Source organism: Opisthocomus hoazin, chromosome Z (assembly GCF_030867145.1).
Source record: "Opisthocomus hoazin isolate bOpiHoa1 chromosome Z, bOpiHoa1.hap1, whole genome shotgun sequence".
Classification (NCBI taxonomy): Eukaryota; Metazoa; Chordata; class Aves; order Opisthocomiformes; family Opisthocomidae; genus Opisthocomus; species Opisthocomus hoazin.
Window position 1 is genome coordinate 3,401,525 of NC_134454.1, and position 12,145 is coordinate 3,413,669.

General features: G+C 53.9%; 1 protein-coding gene across 7 annotated transcripts in view; it reads right to left on the reverse strand.

The window, feature by feature from the left end:
• Positions 1 to 1,318: 1,318 nt before the first annotated feature.
• ARB2A (ARB2 cotranscriptional regulator A) overlaps positions 1,319 to 12,145 on the reverse strand; it is a 284,994-nt gene continuing 274,167 nt past the window's right edge. For all 7 annotated transcript variants that reach the window (XM_075411658.1, XM_075411656.1, XM_075411657.1 and 4 more), the window contains one exon: positions 1,319 to 2,477. In XM_075411658.1, the coding sequence (XP_075267773.1) occupies positions 2,335 to 2,477 (143 nt within the window). In that variant the 3' untranslated portion in view covers positions 1,319 to 2,334. The remainder of the gene's footprint in view (positions 2,478 to 12,145) is intronic.

The following is a 12,145-nucleotide window of genomic DNA, read 5'->3' on the forward strand; positions in this document are numbered from 1 at the left end:
AGGGTCCGGGGGGGTGAGCTCTTACCTTCCTCCCCCTCCAAAAAAAAACATTTCTGTGGTCTTTTTTGCCAAACCCCCAGCCCCCCGTGTGTTTTCCCAGCCCCACTGCACCCATCGAGCATGGCGCAGGGACAGAAAGCACCCGAGGAGGAGAGAAAAAGAGGATTATTTTATTTTATTTTATTTTATTTTATTTTATTTTATTTTATTTTATTTTATTTTATTTTATTTTATTTTATTTTATTATTTGCTGTGAGTGGGGCAGGACCCGTGGCGAGGACCCCCCCCTCCCGCCCCCCCTCCCCGGTGCTTTGCAGAAGCGGTAACATGAGCCGGGCCCTGGGGGCACGCTTTTTGAAAGGAAAACCCTTAAAAAAGAGAAGGGCAACCGCTGCAGTAGAAATTTTTTGTACATTTTTTCGTTATATTGTTGACAGTTAAAAAAATAGATCCGTTCCCGCGATATCTGGCAATCCCGGAGACCCCCATCTCGCATCCCCCCGCCCCGGCCCATCCTGGTGTGGGGCAGGGGGACACACACACGCACCACAAACTTCCCCGTCTGTGGGAACGGAGGGGCTGGGGGGGTCGCATGCCCAGGGCCGGGGGAGGGCCAGACGGGCGGTGGGCAGCAGCATCCTCCAACTTCGAGGGGAATCCAGCTGCGAATCTCTCCCCTGAAAGCAGTAAGTTGTTCTCCGGGGAAGAAAAACGCAGATTTTGGCACTGCCCCCCCCCCGCCTGGGCACTTCCCTGATCGCCCCCCCCACCCTCATTTTGAGGAGGGGGGGGATGCTTGGAAAGGGGAGAGGTTCAATGCAGCGAGGTGGGTGGTGGGGGTGGAGAGAAGGGTGAGGGGAAGACCCTCAGCCACACAATTTTGGCCCCAAACGGGTTCCCTCTTGCACCCCTCCGTGCGCCTTTGCTCTGCACCCCCGGCTCCGACATCAGATCGTTTAAAATCCCCCCCCAACCCCCCCTCCATTCCCGTGGGATAGGAAACGTTACGTGGGTGGGATGGGGGTCCCAAAGTTGGGTGTCCGAGCGTTGCCTCCTCGGTGCTAACAGCATCAGCGGCGAGGCGGGCACGGCCACCGAAGAAAAGATCACTTTAATTTATCATCATCAACGCTAAGGGGGGGCTTAATTAGCACGCTCGCTCGCCGGGCACGCTATCAGGCACGTCTGGTCGCTTTGTCAGACTTCTTAGCGGAGAAGAGATGCCGAAGAGATGCCATCCCTCCCGTCCCCACCCCTCACCCTCACCCCACGCGCGGCGTGGAGCCCCCACGCAGCCCCCTCCCCGCCCCCGGTGCCTCGCAGAACCCGGCAGCTCGGGGGAGAAGGGATTAATCACGGCGCGGCAAAGTCATTACAAACCCCGCCTAGGAGAACGGAAGCATCTTCGCGCCGAGAAATAAACGGGAAAATGCGCCATGTGCCATGTGGCTCTGGGTTTTGAGTGTTTTTTTTTTTTTCCTTTTTTGCTGTCATCTTTCACAGTGTGATCCAGCCGGTTAACGAACAGGCGTTTTCTTAAGCGGAGCTTTCAAAAAGAGAAGATCTATAGATCACGCCGTCGATGCGGCAGGAGGAGAAAATCTCCGCGACAAAGGGGCTTTCCTATGGAGTCTGGACCAAACTTCTTGGAATCCTACCAGCAGAAAATGAGAGTCAAGAGTCACAGAATCACAGAATCACAGAATGGTCGGGGTTGGAAGGGACCTCTGTGGGTCATCTAGTCCAACCCCCCTGCTGAAGCAGGGTCACCTGCAGCAGGCTGCACAGGACCTTGTCCAGTCGATCCCGCTTGGTCCCAGAGAAAGAGAAGGCTGCCAGGTGTAAAACCCCAGGCTGGTTAGCACTTCTGTGCTAGAGCCGTCTTCCAAAAGCAGAGTCATTACTGCTTCGTTCTGGCTCGAAACAGGAGGCAACAGCAAAAAAAAACATCCTGCGGGCGACGGGACCGCGACGAAGCTGTTCAGTTCCGGCATCGGCCCGGCGCGGGGCTCCGTCGGGGCAATTAGCAGCACCGCTGTCAGCCTTCATCTGCGGGCTGACGGGCAGCGCGGAATCCGAGTCGCAGCCCACAGGAAGCACAACCAGCGAGCCCATATTGCTTTGACAGTTGCACTCATCTAGAAATAATGCAAAACGCTATTTAGATGTATACATCGCGACCCCTGCGCTCTAGGAAGAAAACAATCTAATGAGGGGCTGGGAGACTTGCTCGCAGAAAACAGGCAGCGAAGAGGTTGTTGGTAGCCGTGTTTTGGGTTTTTTCTTTTTTTTTCCTCTTTTTTTTTTTTCTTTTTCTCCTCCCCTCCCCTGCTTTTACAAATCTTCGTATTTTATCCTGTTGGAGCGTCGCGTCGGGGTTGGTTTCACCGAGCTGTTCTTTGCCTCCACCGCCTCACTGAAGAACTTGAAGATGGACGGAAAACTCTTCCAGGAGGTTAATTCATGGCGCTCCGTACCTGGAAAATACAAAGGTGACAGCGTGACCAGGGGTCGTTTGGCTGCTGCCGGCCCCATTAACAGAATCACAGAATCCCAGAATCCCAGCATGGCAGGGGTTGGAAGGGATCTCTGTGGATCACCCAGCCCAACCCCCTGCCGAAGCAGGGTCACCCAGAGCAGGCTGCACAGCACCGCGTCCAGATGAGGTTTGAACATCTCCAGAGGAGACTCCACAGCCCCCCTGGGCAGCCTGGGCCAGGGCTCCGTCACCCTCAGAGGGAAGAAGTTCTTCCTCATGTTCAAACAGAACTTCCTGTGCTTCAGTTTGTGCCCGTTGCCCCTTGTCCTGTCACTGGGCACCACTGGAAAGAGTCTGGCCCCGTCCTCCTGACACCTACCCTGCAGATATTTATAAGCATTTCTAAGGTCCCCTCTCAGCCTTCTCTTCTCCAGGCTGAACAAGCCCAGCTCCCTCAGCCTCTCCTCGTAGGAGAGATGCTCCAGTCCCCTCACCATCCTTGTAGCCTACTTCAACAGAAAAATAAAAACCAACCCAACAAAACCCCACGATGACGCCCCGAAACAAAACCAAGGCGATGGAGATAGGGAGCCAAGGGCCGCGAAAGAGTTGGGACCTCTTCCTGGGTAACCCAATTACGCGGAGATGCCGCCTGGAAGCCTCTGGATCCCGGGCCTCCCGTTTGATACTTTAACATTGTTAATGATAATTCTTTAGTCTGTAATAGTAGGTCATTGCTATGGTTACTCTACAATGGTGCAACACTTCGCTTTCCCCTTCAGCTATTCGCTGAGACCCGGTAACCACATTTGTTGCCTAGCAACAGTTTTTGTGACAGTATCACAATCTGGGGGTGACAACAATGAAGGACACAGTGGCCGTGGCCTGCCCGGAGGAGAGGGATGCTGCATGAGGCGGCTGACGGTCCCCGGGGATGCTGGGCAGCCAATGGTCCCCAGGGATGCAGGGTGGCCAATGGTCCCCAGGGATGCAGGGCAGCCAATGGTCCCCATGGATGGAGGGTAGCCAATGGTCCCCAGGGATGCAGGGTAGCCAATGGTCCCCAGGCATGCGGAGTGGCCAATGGTCCCCGTGGATGCAGGGCAGTCAACGGTCCCCAGGGATGCAGGGTGGCCAATGGTCCCCAGGGATGCTGGGCAGCCAATGGTCCCCAGGGATGCAGGGTGGCCACTGGTCCCCAGGGATGCGGAGTGGCCAATGGTCCCCGTGGATGCAGGGCAGCCAGTGGTCCCCAGGGATGCAGAGTCGCCAATGGTCCCCAGGTATGCAGGGCAGTCAATGGCCCCCAGGGATGGAGGGTAGCCAATGGTCCCCGTGGATGCAGGGTGGCCAGTGGTCCCCAGGGATGCAGGGTGGCCAATGGTCCCTGTGGATGCAGGGTAGTCAATGGTCCCTGTGGATGCTGGGCAGCCAATGGTCCCCGTGGATGCAGGGTAGCCAATGGTCCCCAGGGAGGCGGAGTGGCCAGTGGTCCCCGTGGATGCAGGGCAGCCAATGGTCCCCGTGGATGCAGGGTGGCCAATGGTCCCCAGGGATGCAGGGCAGCCAATGGTCCCCAGGCATGCGGAGTGGCCAATGGTCCCCGGGGATGCAGGGCAGTCAATGGTCCCCAGGGATGCAGGGTGGCCAATGGTCCCCATGGATGCAGGGCAGCCAATGGTCCCCAGGGATGCAGGGTGGCCAATGGTCCCCATGGATGCAGGGCAGCCAATGGTCCCCAGGGAGGCGGAGTGGCAAATGGTCCCCGTGGATGCAGGGCAGTCAATGGTCCCCAGGGATGCAGGGTGGCCAATGGTCCCTGTGGATGCAGGGCAGCCAATGGTCCCCAGGGATGCAGGGCAGCCAATGGTCCCCAGGGATGCAGGGTGGCCAATGGTCCCCAGGGATGCAGGGTGGCCAATGGTCCCCAGGGATGCAGGGTAGCCAATGGTCCCCAGGCATGCGGAGTGGCCAATGGTCCCCGTGGATGCAGGGCAGTCAATGGTCCCCAGGGATGCAGGGTGGCCAATGGTCCCCGTGGATGCAGGGCAGTCAATGGTCCCCAGGGATGCAGGGTGGCCAATGGTCCCCAGGGATGCAGGGTAGCCACTGGTCCCCAGGGATGCAGGGTGGCCAATGGTCCCCGTGGATGCAGGGCAGTCAATGGTCCCCAGGGATGCAGGGTGGTCAATGGTCCCCGTGGATGCAGGGCAGTCAATGGTCCCCAGGGATGCAGGGTGGCCAATGGTCCCCAGGGATGCAGGGTAGCCAATGGTCCCCAGGGATGCAGGGTGGCCAATGGTCCCCGTGGAAGCAGGGCAGTCAATGGTCCCCGTGGATGCAGGGTGGCCAATGGTCCCCAGGGATGCAGGGTGGCCACTGGTCCCCAGGGATGCAGGGTGGCCAATGGTCCCCAGGGATGCAGGGTGGCCAATGGTCCCCGTGGATGCAGGGCAGTCAATGGTCCCCAGGGATGCAGGGTAGCCAATGGTCCCCAGGGATGCGGAGTGGCCAATGGTCTCCAGGGATACGGGGCAGCCGATGGTCCCCAAGGATGCGGGGCTGCCAATGGTCCCTGTGGATGCAGGGTGACCACCCTGGAGAGATGCTCTGGCACGGTGCCGTCTTCACGCCCAGCTTCACACCCCTCAGCCCCGTGTCCCCATCCCTGGCACATCCTTGGTGGCTTCAGGCACGCCGTCCCCTGCAGAAAGTCGTTGACAGAGGTGTTGCCCGCCACGTCTCCCTCCCCTGCTCCCTCGCAGGCAGCCATCAGACAAGCTCCTCCAAAAAAGCCCTCTGCAGAAAGGCACTGCTGCCCACACACAGAGGCGTTTTTGTACAAAGAAGATCCACGTCACGCGCGCACACAGATCTCCCCCTCCTCTCCGCGTTCTCCCATCGTATGGAGACGATTCAGGACATCTTACATGAACTTCCTGAAGGCACCTTCTACGACAACACCTTCCACCCCCAAATTCACCCATTCTTGAGCAAACCCTCTTTGCTGGGAGGCGGTCCTTTGTATCTTCCAGGAGGCTTTCAACGCAGACCATCCACCATGCACCAAGCATGGGTAGACCACCACCTCCCGCTGCCACCACGCAACAGCACCAGCAGCGATGCCGTCGGTGTTATGGAAGGACAGGCTGCCCTACGCACCCCAAGGACACCCCTGCATGGGCAGGTCTCCTCACAAACCTGTGTCGCAGCGCGTGGTAGCACCACGTTGAGACCCAAGAGGCAAAGCACCTTCCCACATGTCTTTCTGGGCCCTGCGAGGACGCACAGATGTGTCTCTGTCGCTCCTGCCTGCCTGCATCCGCTCCTTCTGTCTCAATCGTATTCATCCTCATCAATACCCGCTGGATTAAATTAGCTCAAAATATAGGCAGTGAACATTATGCTATTTTCCCCCCCACTTTTCTTTCTTTTTCTTTTTGTCGACAGCCTTCCTCCTGTGCCAAAGGGCCATCCAGAAACAAAAAAATGACAAAACAATAAGTTTCTGAAGCCTCCCCGTTCCTTTCTCCGTGCTGCCTTCTCCCATCCACTCTCCTCATGTCCTCAGGAGAGATCAGGCTTACACTTGCTGGAGTTACCGAAACCGATTAACCTACAGCCTTCCAGCAGCAACCCCTCTCAGCCCACCCCTCTCAAAAAACAATTCAAGCTTTGAGTCTGGAGGGACTCAATGATTCAGCGGTCTAAAGCGATTTTAACACTCCCTATTTTCCCTTTCCTAGTAACAATCTCACTGACAGATGAACAATTTCCCTGGTGATAAAATCACTACAATGGCTATTTAGTTTCCAGGATTATGATGATTCTTTGCTTGATTAATACTGCAATAAGAAAAGCTTGCCAAGTATCTGCCTTGGCCCTTTATAGTCATTTAAAGGTCAAACTTTGTCCTTATGTATCCACATTCAACTACTACTAAAGGGAGAGCCCTAAAAATTTAACACTGCACAGACTGTGCATTTGTGATTTATACACCAGAGCCTCAGAAAATGAGCGTAGAAACAAGACGAGCTACATCTTAAGGGTGATGACAGACTTGGCCGTAAGGTTTTCACCAGAGGAAAGACTGCAATCTCAGCTGTGTATTTAGTAGCAGACAAATCTAAATCAAACGCATGAGCAGCCATCTATGCTTCGACAGAAAAAATTGTTTGTGGGAGCTGGATAATAAGAAGGGGTTGTACTGAAGCCAAGGTCCTCTACGGTGTACACATCCTTCGCGCTCACTAATTTCAACGGCCGTGACGATAAACTGCACGACTCAATACGCCGTATGAAGCGATGTGTTGCTGCGCCACGTATGGCGACCTCAGACGTTAATTCTTTGAGAAATCTCAGGAGCATGTTGCAGTGAAAAGACATATAGAAATTGTTCGGTGTGGGGGACAGCTAGAACATCCTAAAATATGCTGAGTCTGCAGTCGCAGGAGGAAAAAAAATATCAATCCCCCCGCTCCCAGCCCCACAAAATGAGAGAAATGCCATGAAAGCAGAGCGACCTCCCAGCTGCTAGCACAGGCAGAGGGGGAGAGAACTGGATGTGTATTTTAACACGTACAGAACATCACTGGAAAGGAGCTCCAAAGAGAAGGTGGATCCAATAATGCGTGAGGTGAAACGAGTAATGACTGTACAACGGCAAACAAGTTTCAGAACCAATTTACCCGCCACCACAAGGAGATATTGTCAATTAGAAATAACGAAGACTTGCCAATACAGCTGTTCACACACACACACACACACACACACACACAAATCAGGTAGGGGAATACCTGCAAAAATTTAATATACAAATCACCAGGTCTGTATGACACGCGTCTGAGGGTCTTCAGGGAATCAGCTAATGAACTTGCTGAACTACCGGCAACTATTTCTGAGAATTCACGCACGATCAGGTAAGCACCAGAGGACTGGGGTGGGGGTGGGAAGAAAAACAATGTTAATTTGAGAAAAGGAGGACTAATCGAAACTACCTCACGTAAAATTCACCTTTGAATGCTAGCAAAGTTAGAGATCAACATCCAAAAAAATCACAAGCGCCTTTAGGGCGACAGGAGCCTTAGAACAGAACAGGCTCAGATTTTACAAGAACTGACAAAAACCAAACTTGGCCAGTTTACTGAATCACAGAAGTCAGCAAGAGAGGGATTTATCCACTGCCGTGTCTTTCCGCATAGGTCAATCTGGGCGGTTGGAACCTGGGGAATCACTTACAACGGATTATGACCTTCACCGCTCTAACGGGCTGCGGTCACCCCTACCTCTTGTTTGCTAATGAATCGCTTTACTCCTGCCCAGGAGACCTCACAGTACTTGAGATTTACTGCAATGCAGCTCTCAAATGTGCGGTGCCATGCCTGTGCCAGCTCCAGCCACAAGCAGCACGTCCACCAACACCCACGGTGCATGTGGCATCTCTGCAGGCTGGGTCCAGACTCAGCATCTCATCTCACACAATGCCACCGGCTTGGGGAGGAGTGGATGGAGAGCTGTCCAACAGAAAAGGACCTGGGGGTGTTGGTCGACAGCTGGCTGAACAGAAGCCAGCAGTGTGCCCAGGTGGCCAAGCAGGCCAAGGGCATCCTGGTTTGGATCAGGAATGGTGTGGCCAGCAGGAGCAGGGAGGGGATCGTGCCCCTGTACTCGGCACTGGTGAGGCCACACCTGGAGTGCTGTGTTCAGCTTTGGGCCCCTCACTACAAGAAGGACATTGAGGGGCTGGAGCGTGTCCAGAGAAGGGCAGCAAGGCTGGGGAGGGGTCTGGAGAACAAGTCTGATGGGGAGTGGCTGAGGGAGCTGGGGCTGTTCAGTCTGGAGAAGAGAAGGCTGAGGGGGGACCTTCTCGCTCTCTACAGCTCCCTGACAGGAAGTTGTAGTAAGGTGGGTGTTGGTCTCTTCTCTCAGGAAACTAGTGATAGAACGAGAGGCAATGGCCTCAAGTTGCATCAGGGGAGGTTTAGATTAAATATTGGGAAAAATTTCCTTACTGAAAGAGTGTTCAGGCACTGGACCAGGCTGCCCAGGGCAGTGGTGGAGTCCCCATCCCTGGAGGGGTTCAAAAAACCGTGTGGATGTGGCACTTGGGGACATGGTTTAGCAGGCATGGTGGTGTTGGGGTGACAGTTGGACTTGAAGATCTTAGAGATCATGATTCTATGATCTCATCTCATCACCGTTCCTCGCTGGGTCACGGTTTGGGCGTCTGCTCTTTGCAGTCACCACTGCAAGTCTGGAACAGCATCACAGTTCATGAGGTTCACTACATTCCAGCTGAAGAAAGGCCAAACACTGCATCTACAAGACAATGCACGGCATCTCAGACTGTCCCGCAAACGGGCACCCGTGCGCTTCTTGGGAAGCGGCTAGAGCACTTGAGAAGATAAATAATCAGTAACAGTATGGGGTTGAAAATCTATCTATGAAGTCCCAGAGGGATTGGTATTAGGGCTCAAGCCTTTTAAACATGGTTATTAGTGATCTGAAAGAATAATGAGAGCCCTTATTAGTTAATTAGATTAATTAGCAGATGATATATTGAACAGGATAGAGCCAACATAAGAAGGGACAGAAATCAGCACTGAGAAAAGGGCAGCCTAAATGGGCAGGAAAAATAAGGAAAGTGGAACAGCAGAGACTGAAACTGGAATTGGCGTCTGCAAGGGTGGCTGTGCAACGCGAGCGGGTGAGCAATCCCCGTGGCCACCTGCACACCTGCGTGCAAAGGCTTTTTCGCCGCCTCCCCTTCCCACTTCCACTCGGGAAAAGCATCTCTTCGCCTAGTGCACCGCCCCGGGCTGGGGTGGGCAGCTGTCACAAGGAGCCCCAGGCCGGCATGCACAATTGTCTCAGAAGATCCATCTTGAGAAAAAAAATGCTTGAAATAAGCAAACTTCTACATCAGGCATGGTGCTTTGGGAACTTCCTCATCTTGATAAGGCAGTGTGGAAGACCAAGCGAGACCTTGCAGAGGCAGGGTGCAGGCTTGTGAAGTCCACTCATGTCACGTAGGCAAGGAAGTTGAGCACTTGCCCTTGGGGAGGAATGTGAGACCACCAAGACCCTCCCCCAGGCCCACTGACTCACTATCGAGAACTTTTGGGGAGCTATGAGATGGCCACCTGAAGGGTATGGAAGGAGAGCGGGCCAACCCTTGCTGTGTGCACCCACCACCAGAAGACCTTGGCCACCAGGAGCGTGCCCACCACCGGAGGACAGAATCACAGAATCACAGAATAGTAGGGGTTGGAAGGGACCTCTGTGGGTCATCTAGTCCAACCCTCCTGCCGAAGCAGGGTCACCTACAGCAAGCTGCACAGGACCTTGTCCAGGCGGGTCTGGAATATCTCCAGAGAAAGAGACTCCACAACCTCCCTGGGCAGCCTGGGCCAGTGCTCTGTCACCCTCAGAGGGAAGAAGTTCTTCCTCATGTTCAGCTGGAGCTTCCTCTGCTTCAGTTTGTGCCCATTGCCCCTTGTCCTGTCACTGGGCACCACTGAAAAGAGCTTGGCCCCATCCTCCTGACACCAGCCCTTCAGATATTTGTAGGCATTTATTAGGTCCCCTCGCAGCCTTCTCTTCTTCAGGCTGAACAAGCCCAGTTCCCTCAACCTCTCCTCGTAGGGGAGATGTTCCAGTCCCCTCATCATCATTGTAGCCCTCCGCTAGACTCTCTCCAGTAGCTCTTCATCTTTCTTGAACTGGGGAGCCCAGAACTGGACACAGTACTCCAGATGAGGCCTCACCAGGGCAGTGTAGAGGGGAAGGAGAACCTCCCTTGTCCTGCTGGCCACACTCTTCTTGATGCACCCCACGATTCCATTGCCTTTCTTGGCAGCCAGGGCACACTGCTGGCTCATGGTTAACCTGTCGTCCACCAGGACACCCAGGTCCCTCTCCGCAGAGCTGCTCTCCAGCAGGTCCGCCCCAAGCCTGTACTGGTGCATGACCCCGACCACCAGCTCAGAGACCGCCGCTGGATCCAAGGGTGGTGATATCTCTTCTCTTCTTTCTTCTCTTGCTCTATCTCTGGCTTTCTCAGCACATAAGGGTAATGTTGGTATGAGTTTGTCAACCCGCTATATTCTGCGGTTCTGTGAAATCAGACATTGTGTCGTCGAACTCTTTTGCCAAGTCAATGTCCGTTTCCAACCCCACTGCACTAAAAGTAATGTTATGAAGTTCCAAAGTTGTCATCTTTTGCAATTCCACTGCCATTCCGTGTAAAGCTTGGTTTTTAGTCAAGCCCCTTGGTCATCTTTGTGACTCTCAGTACCTCACAGAGAATTAAACAGAACACCTTCCCCTCCTTCCGCTGAGCGGGACGGGACACCCAGCCACGCCAACAAACTCCTGCATCTGAAACGGCAGCACCCGCGGAGGGAAGGAGCTCTGCAATCCCCGTAATTCACTCTCGTGGAGCCATTCCCGGCCACCATTCCTGGGACAAAGATGCCCTCCTACGGAGCCTGTCCACCGCGACGGACAAAAGCCTCCTCCCGCGGCGCTCAGAAGATGCGGGGCACAACGGTGGCCCCCCGGCCGCGTTTACAACACGCCTGGGACAAAGGTTTCCCGTGCTGCACGGCGAGCCCATCTCCATACGCTCCTCCGCGCCCAAATATTTCTGCAGAGAGATGTTCCCAGGTTAGAAGAGCTCCTCCGAGGATACTAGCCCCAGGGCTGACCTGGGGTCTGCTTCTCTACGCGGCGGCTCGCCTCTCAGCAGCGCGGGGTCCAAAATGAATTAAGGGTGTCCTGAGCCACGGGGTTCGGCCCCCTTTGGGATGGAGAGCATTGCCGCTCTTCACCAACCGCCTTGCTCAGCCCAGAGTTTGCAACCGATTTCAGCGGGCGGAGAGCTCTGTCCCCGCGGTCGTGGCCCGCGACGAGACCCCCCGCCGCACTGCAAAACGTTAACGCCAGTTTTGGGAAGGACATCAGCTTTGCCGTCTTGTCCCCGGGCACTGGCAGCGGTTGCTTTACAATTCAAGCCACGTCACCACACAAGGCCCTAAGCCTTATCAAAACGTGATCTGAATGCTTCAAAGAGCGAAATGCAGAACCTTGGGGGGCATTGGCACAAACAGAAGCACTTTAAAACTTACTAAAAGTGTTTTATTCTTATTTTTGTGACTCTGAGAAGTAACGCAGTTCATTCTTCCTCTACAAATAAACGAAGAGGCGAGCCAACCCCATCCAATCTGTGAATGTGAGCACGATGCGCCTTTCAGAAAGGATTTTTCCTCCTGAGAGTTATGAATCAATGGAAATATCCTTTCTTTCTTACATTATCTACACACCCACACAAATTAAAGTCTGCGTGTAAGTCTTTAACTCCTAGGTATGTAATTCTCTAACTCTGCAGCGACGTAATGGTACTGTTCAAATCCCCACCTATGTGTGAGAAAAAGATGCTTTTGTCTCTGCAGTATCCATCTTTCTGCATGCTATTAAATGACTTCTGTATCACACAGATATTTCTAAATAGGAATTTAACTTTCCTTTTTTTTTTTTTACCTTTGAGTGCATCAGGTGCTATCAAGAATGACAGAACTGCTTTTATGCATAAGGTTTCTCCATTTACGATTCCCGGATCCTACGGATCTGCACAGGAAGAAATTGTTGCATCTGTTGCGACCATTT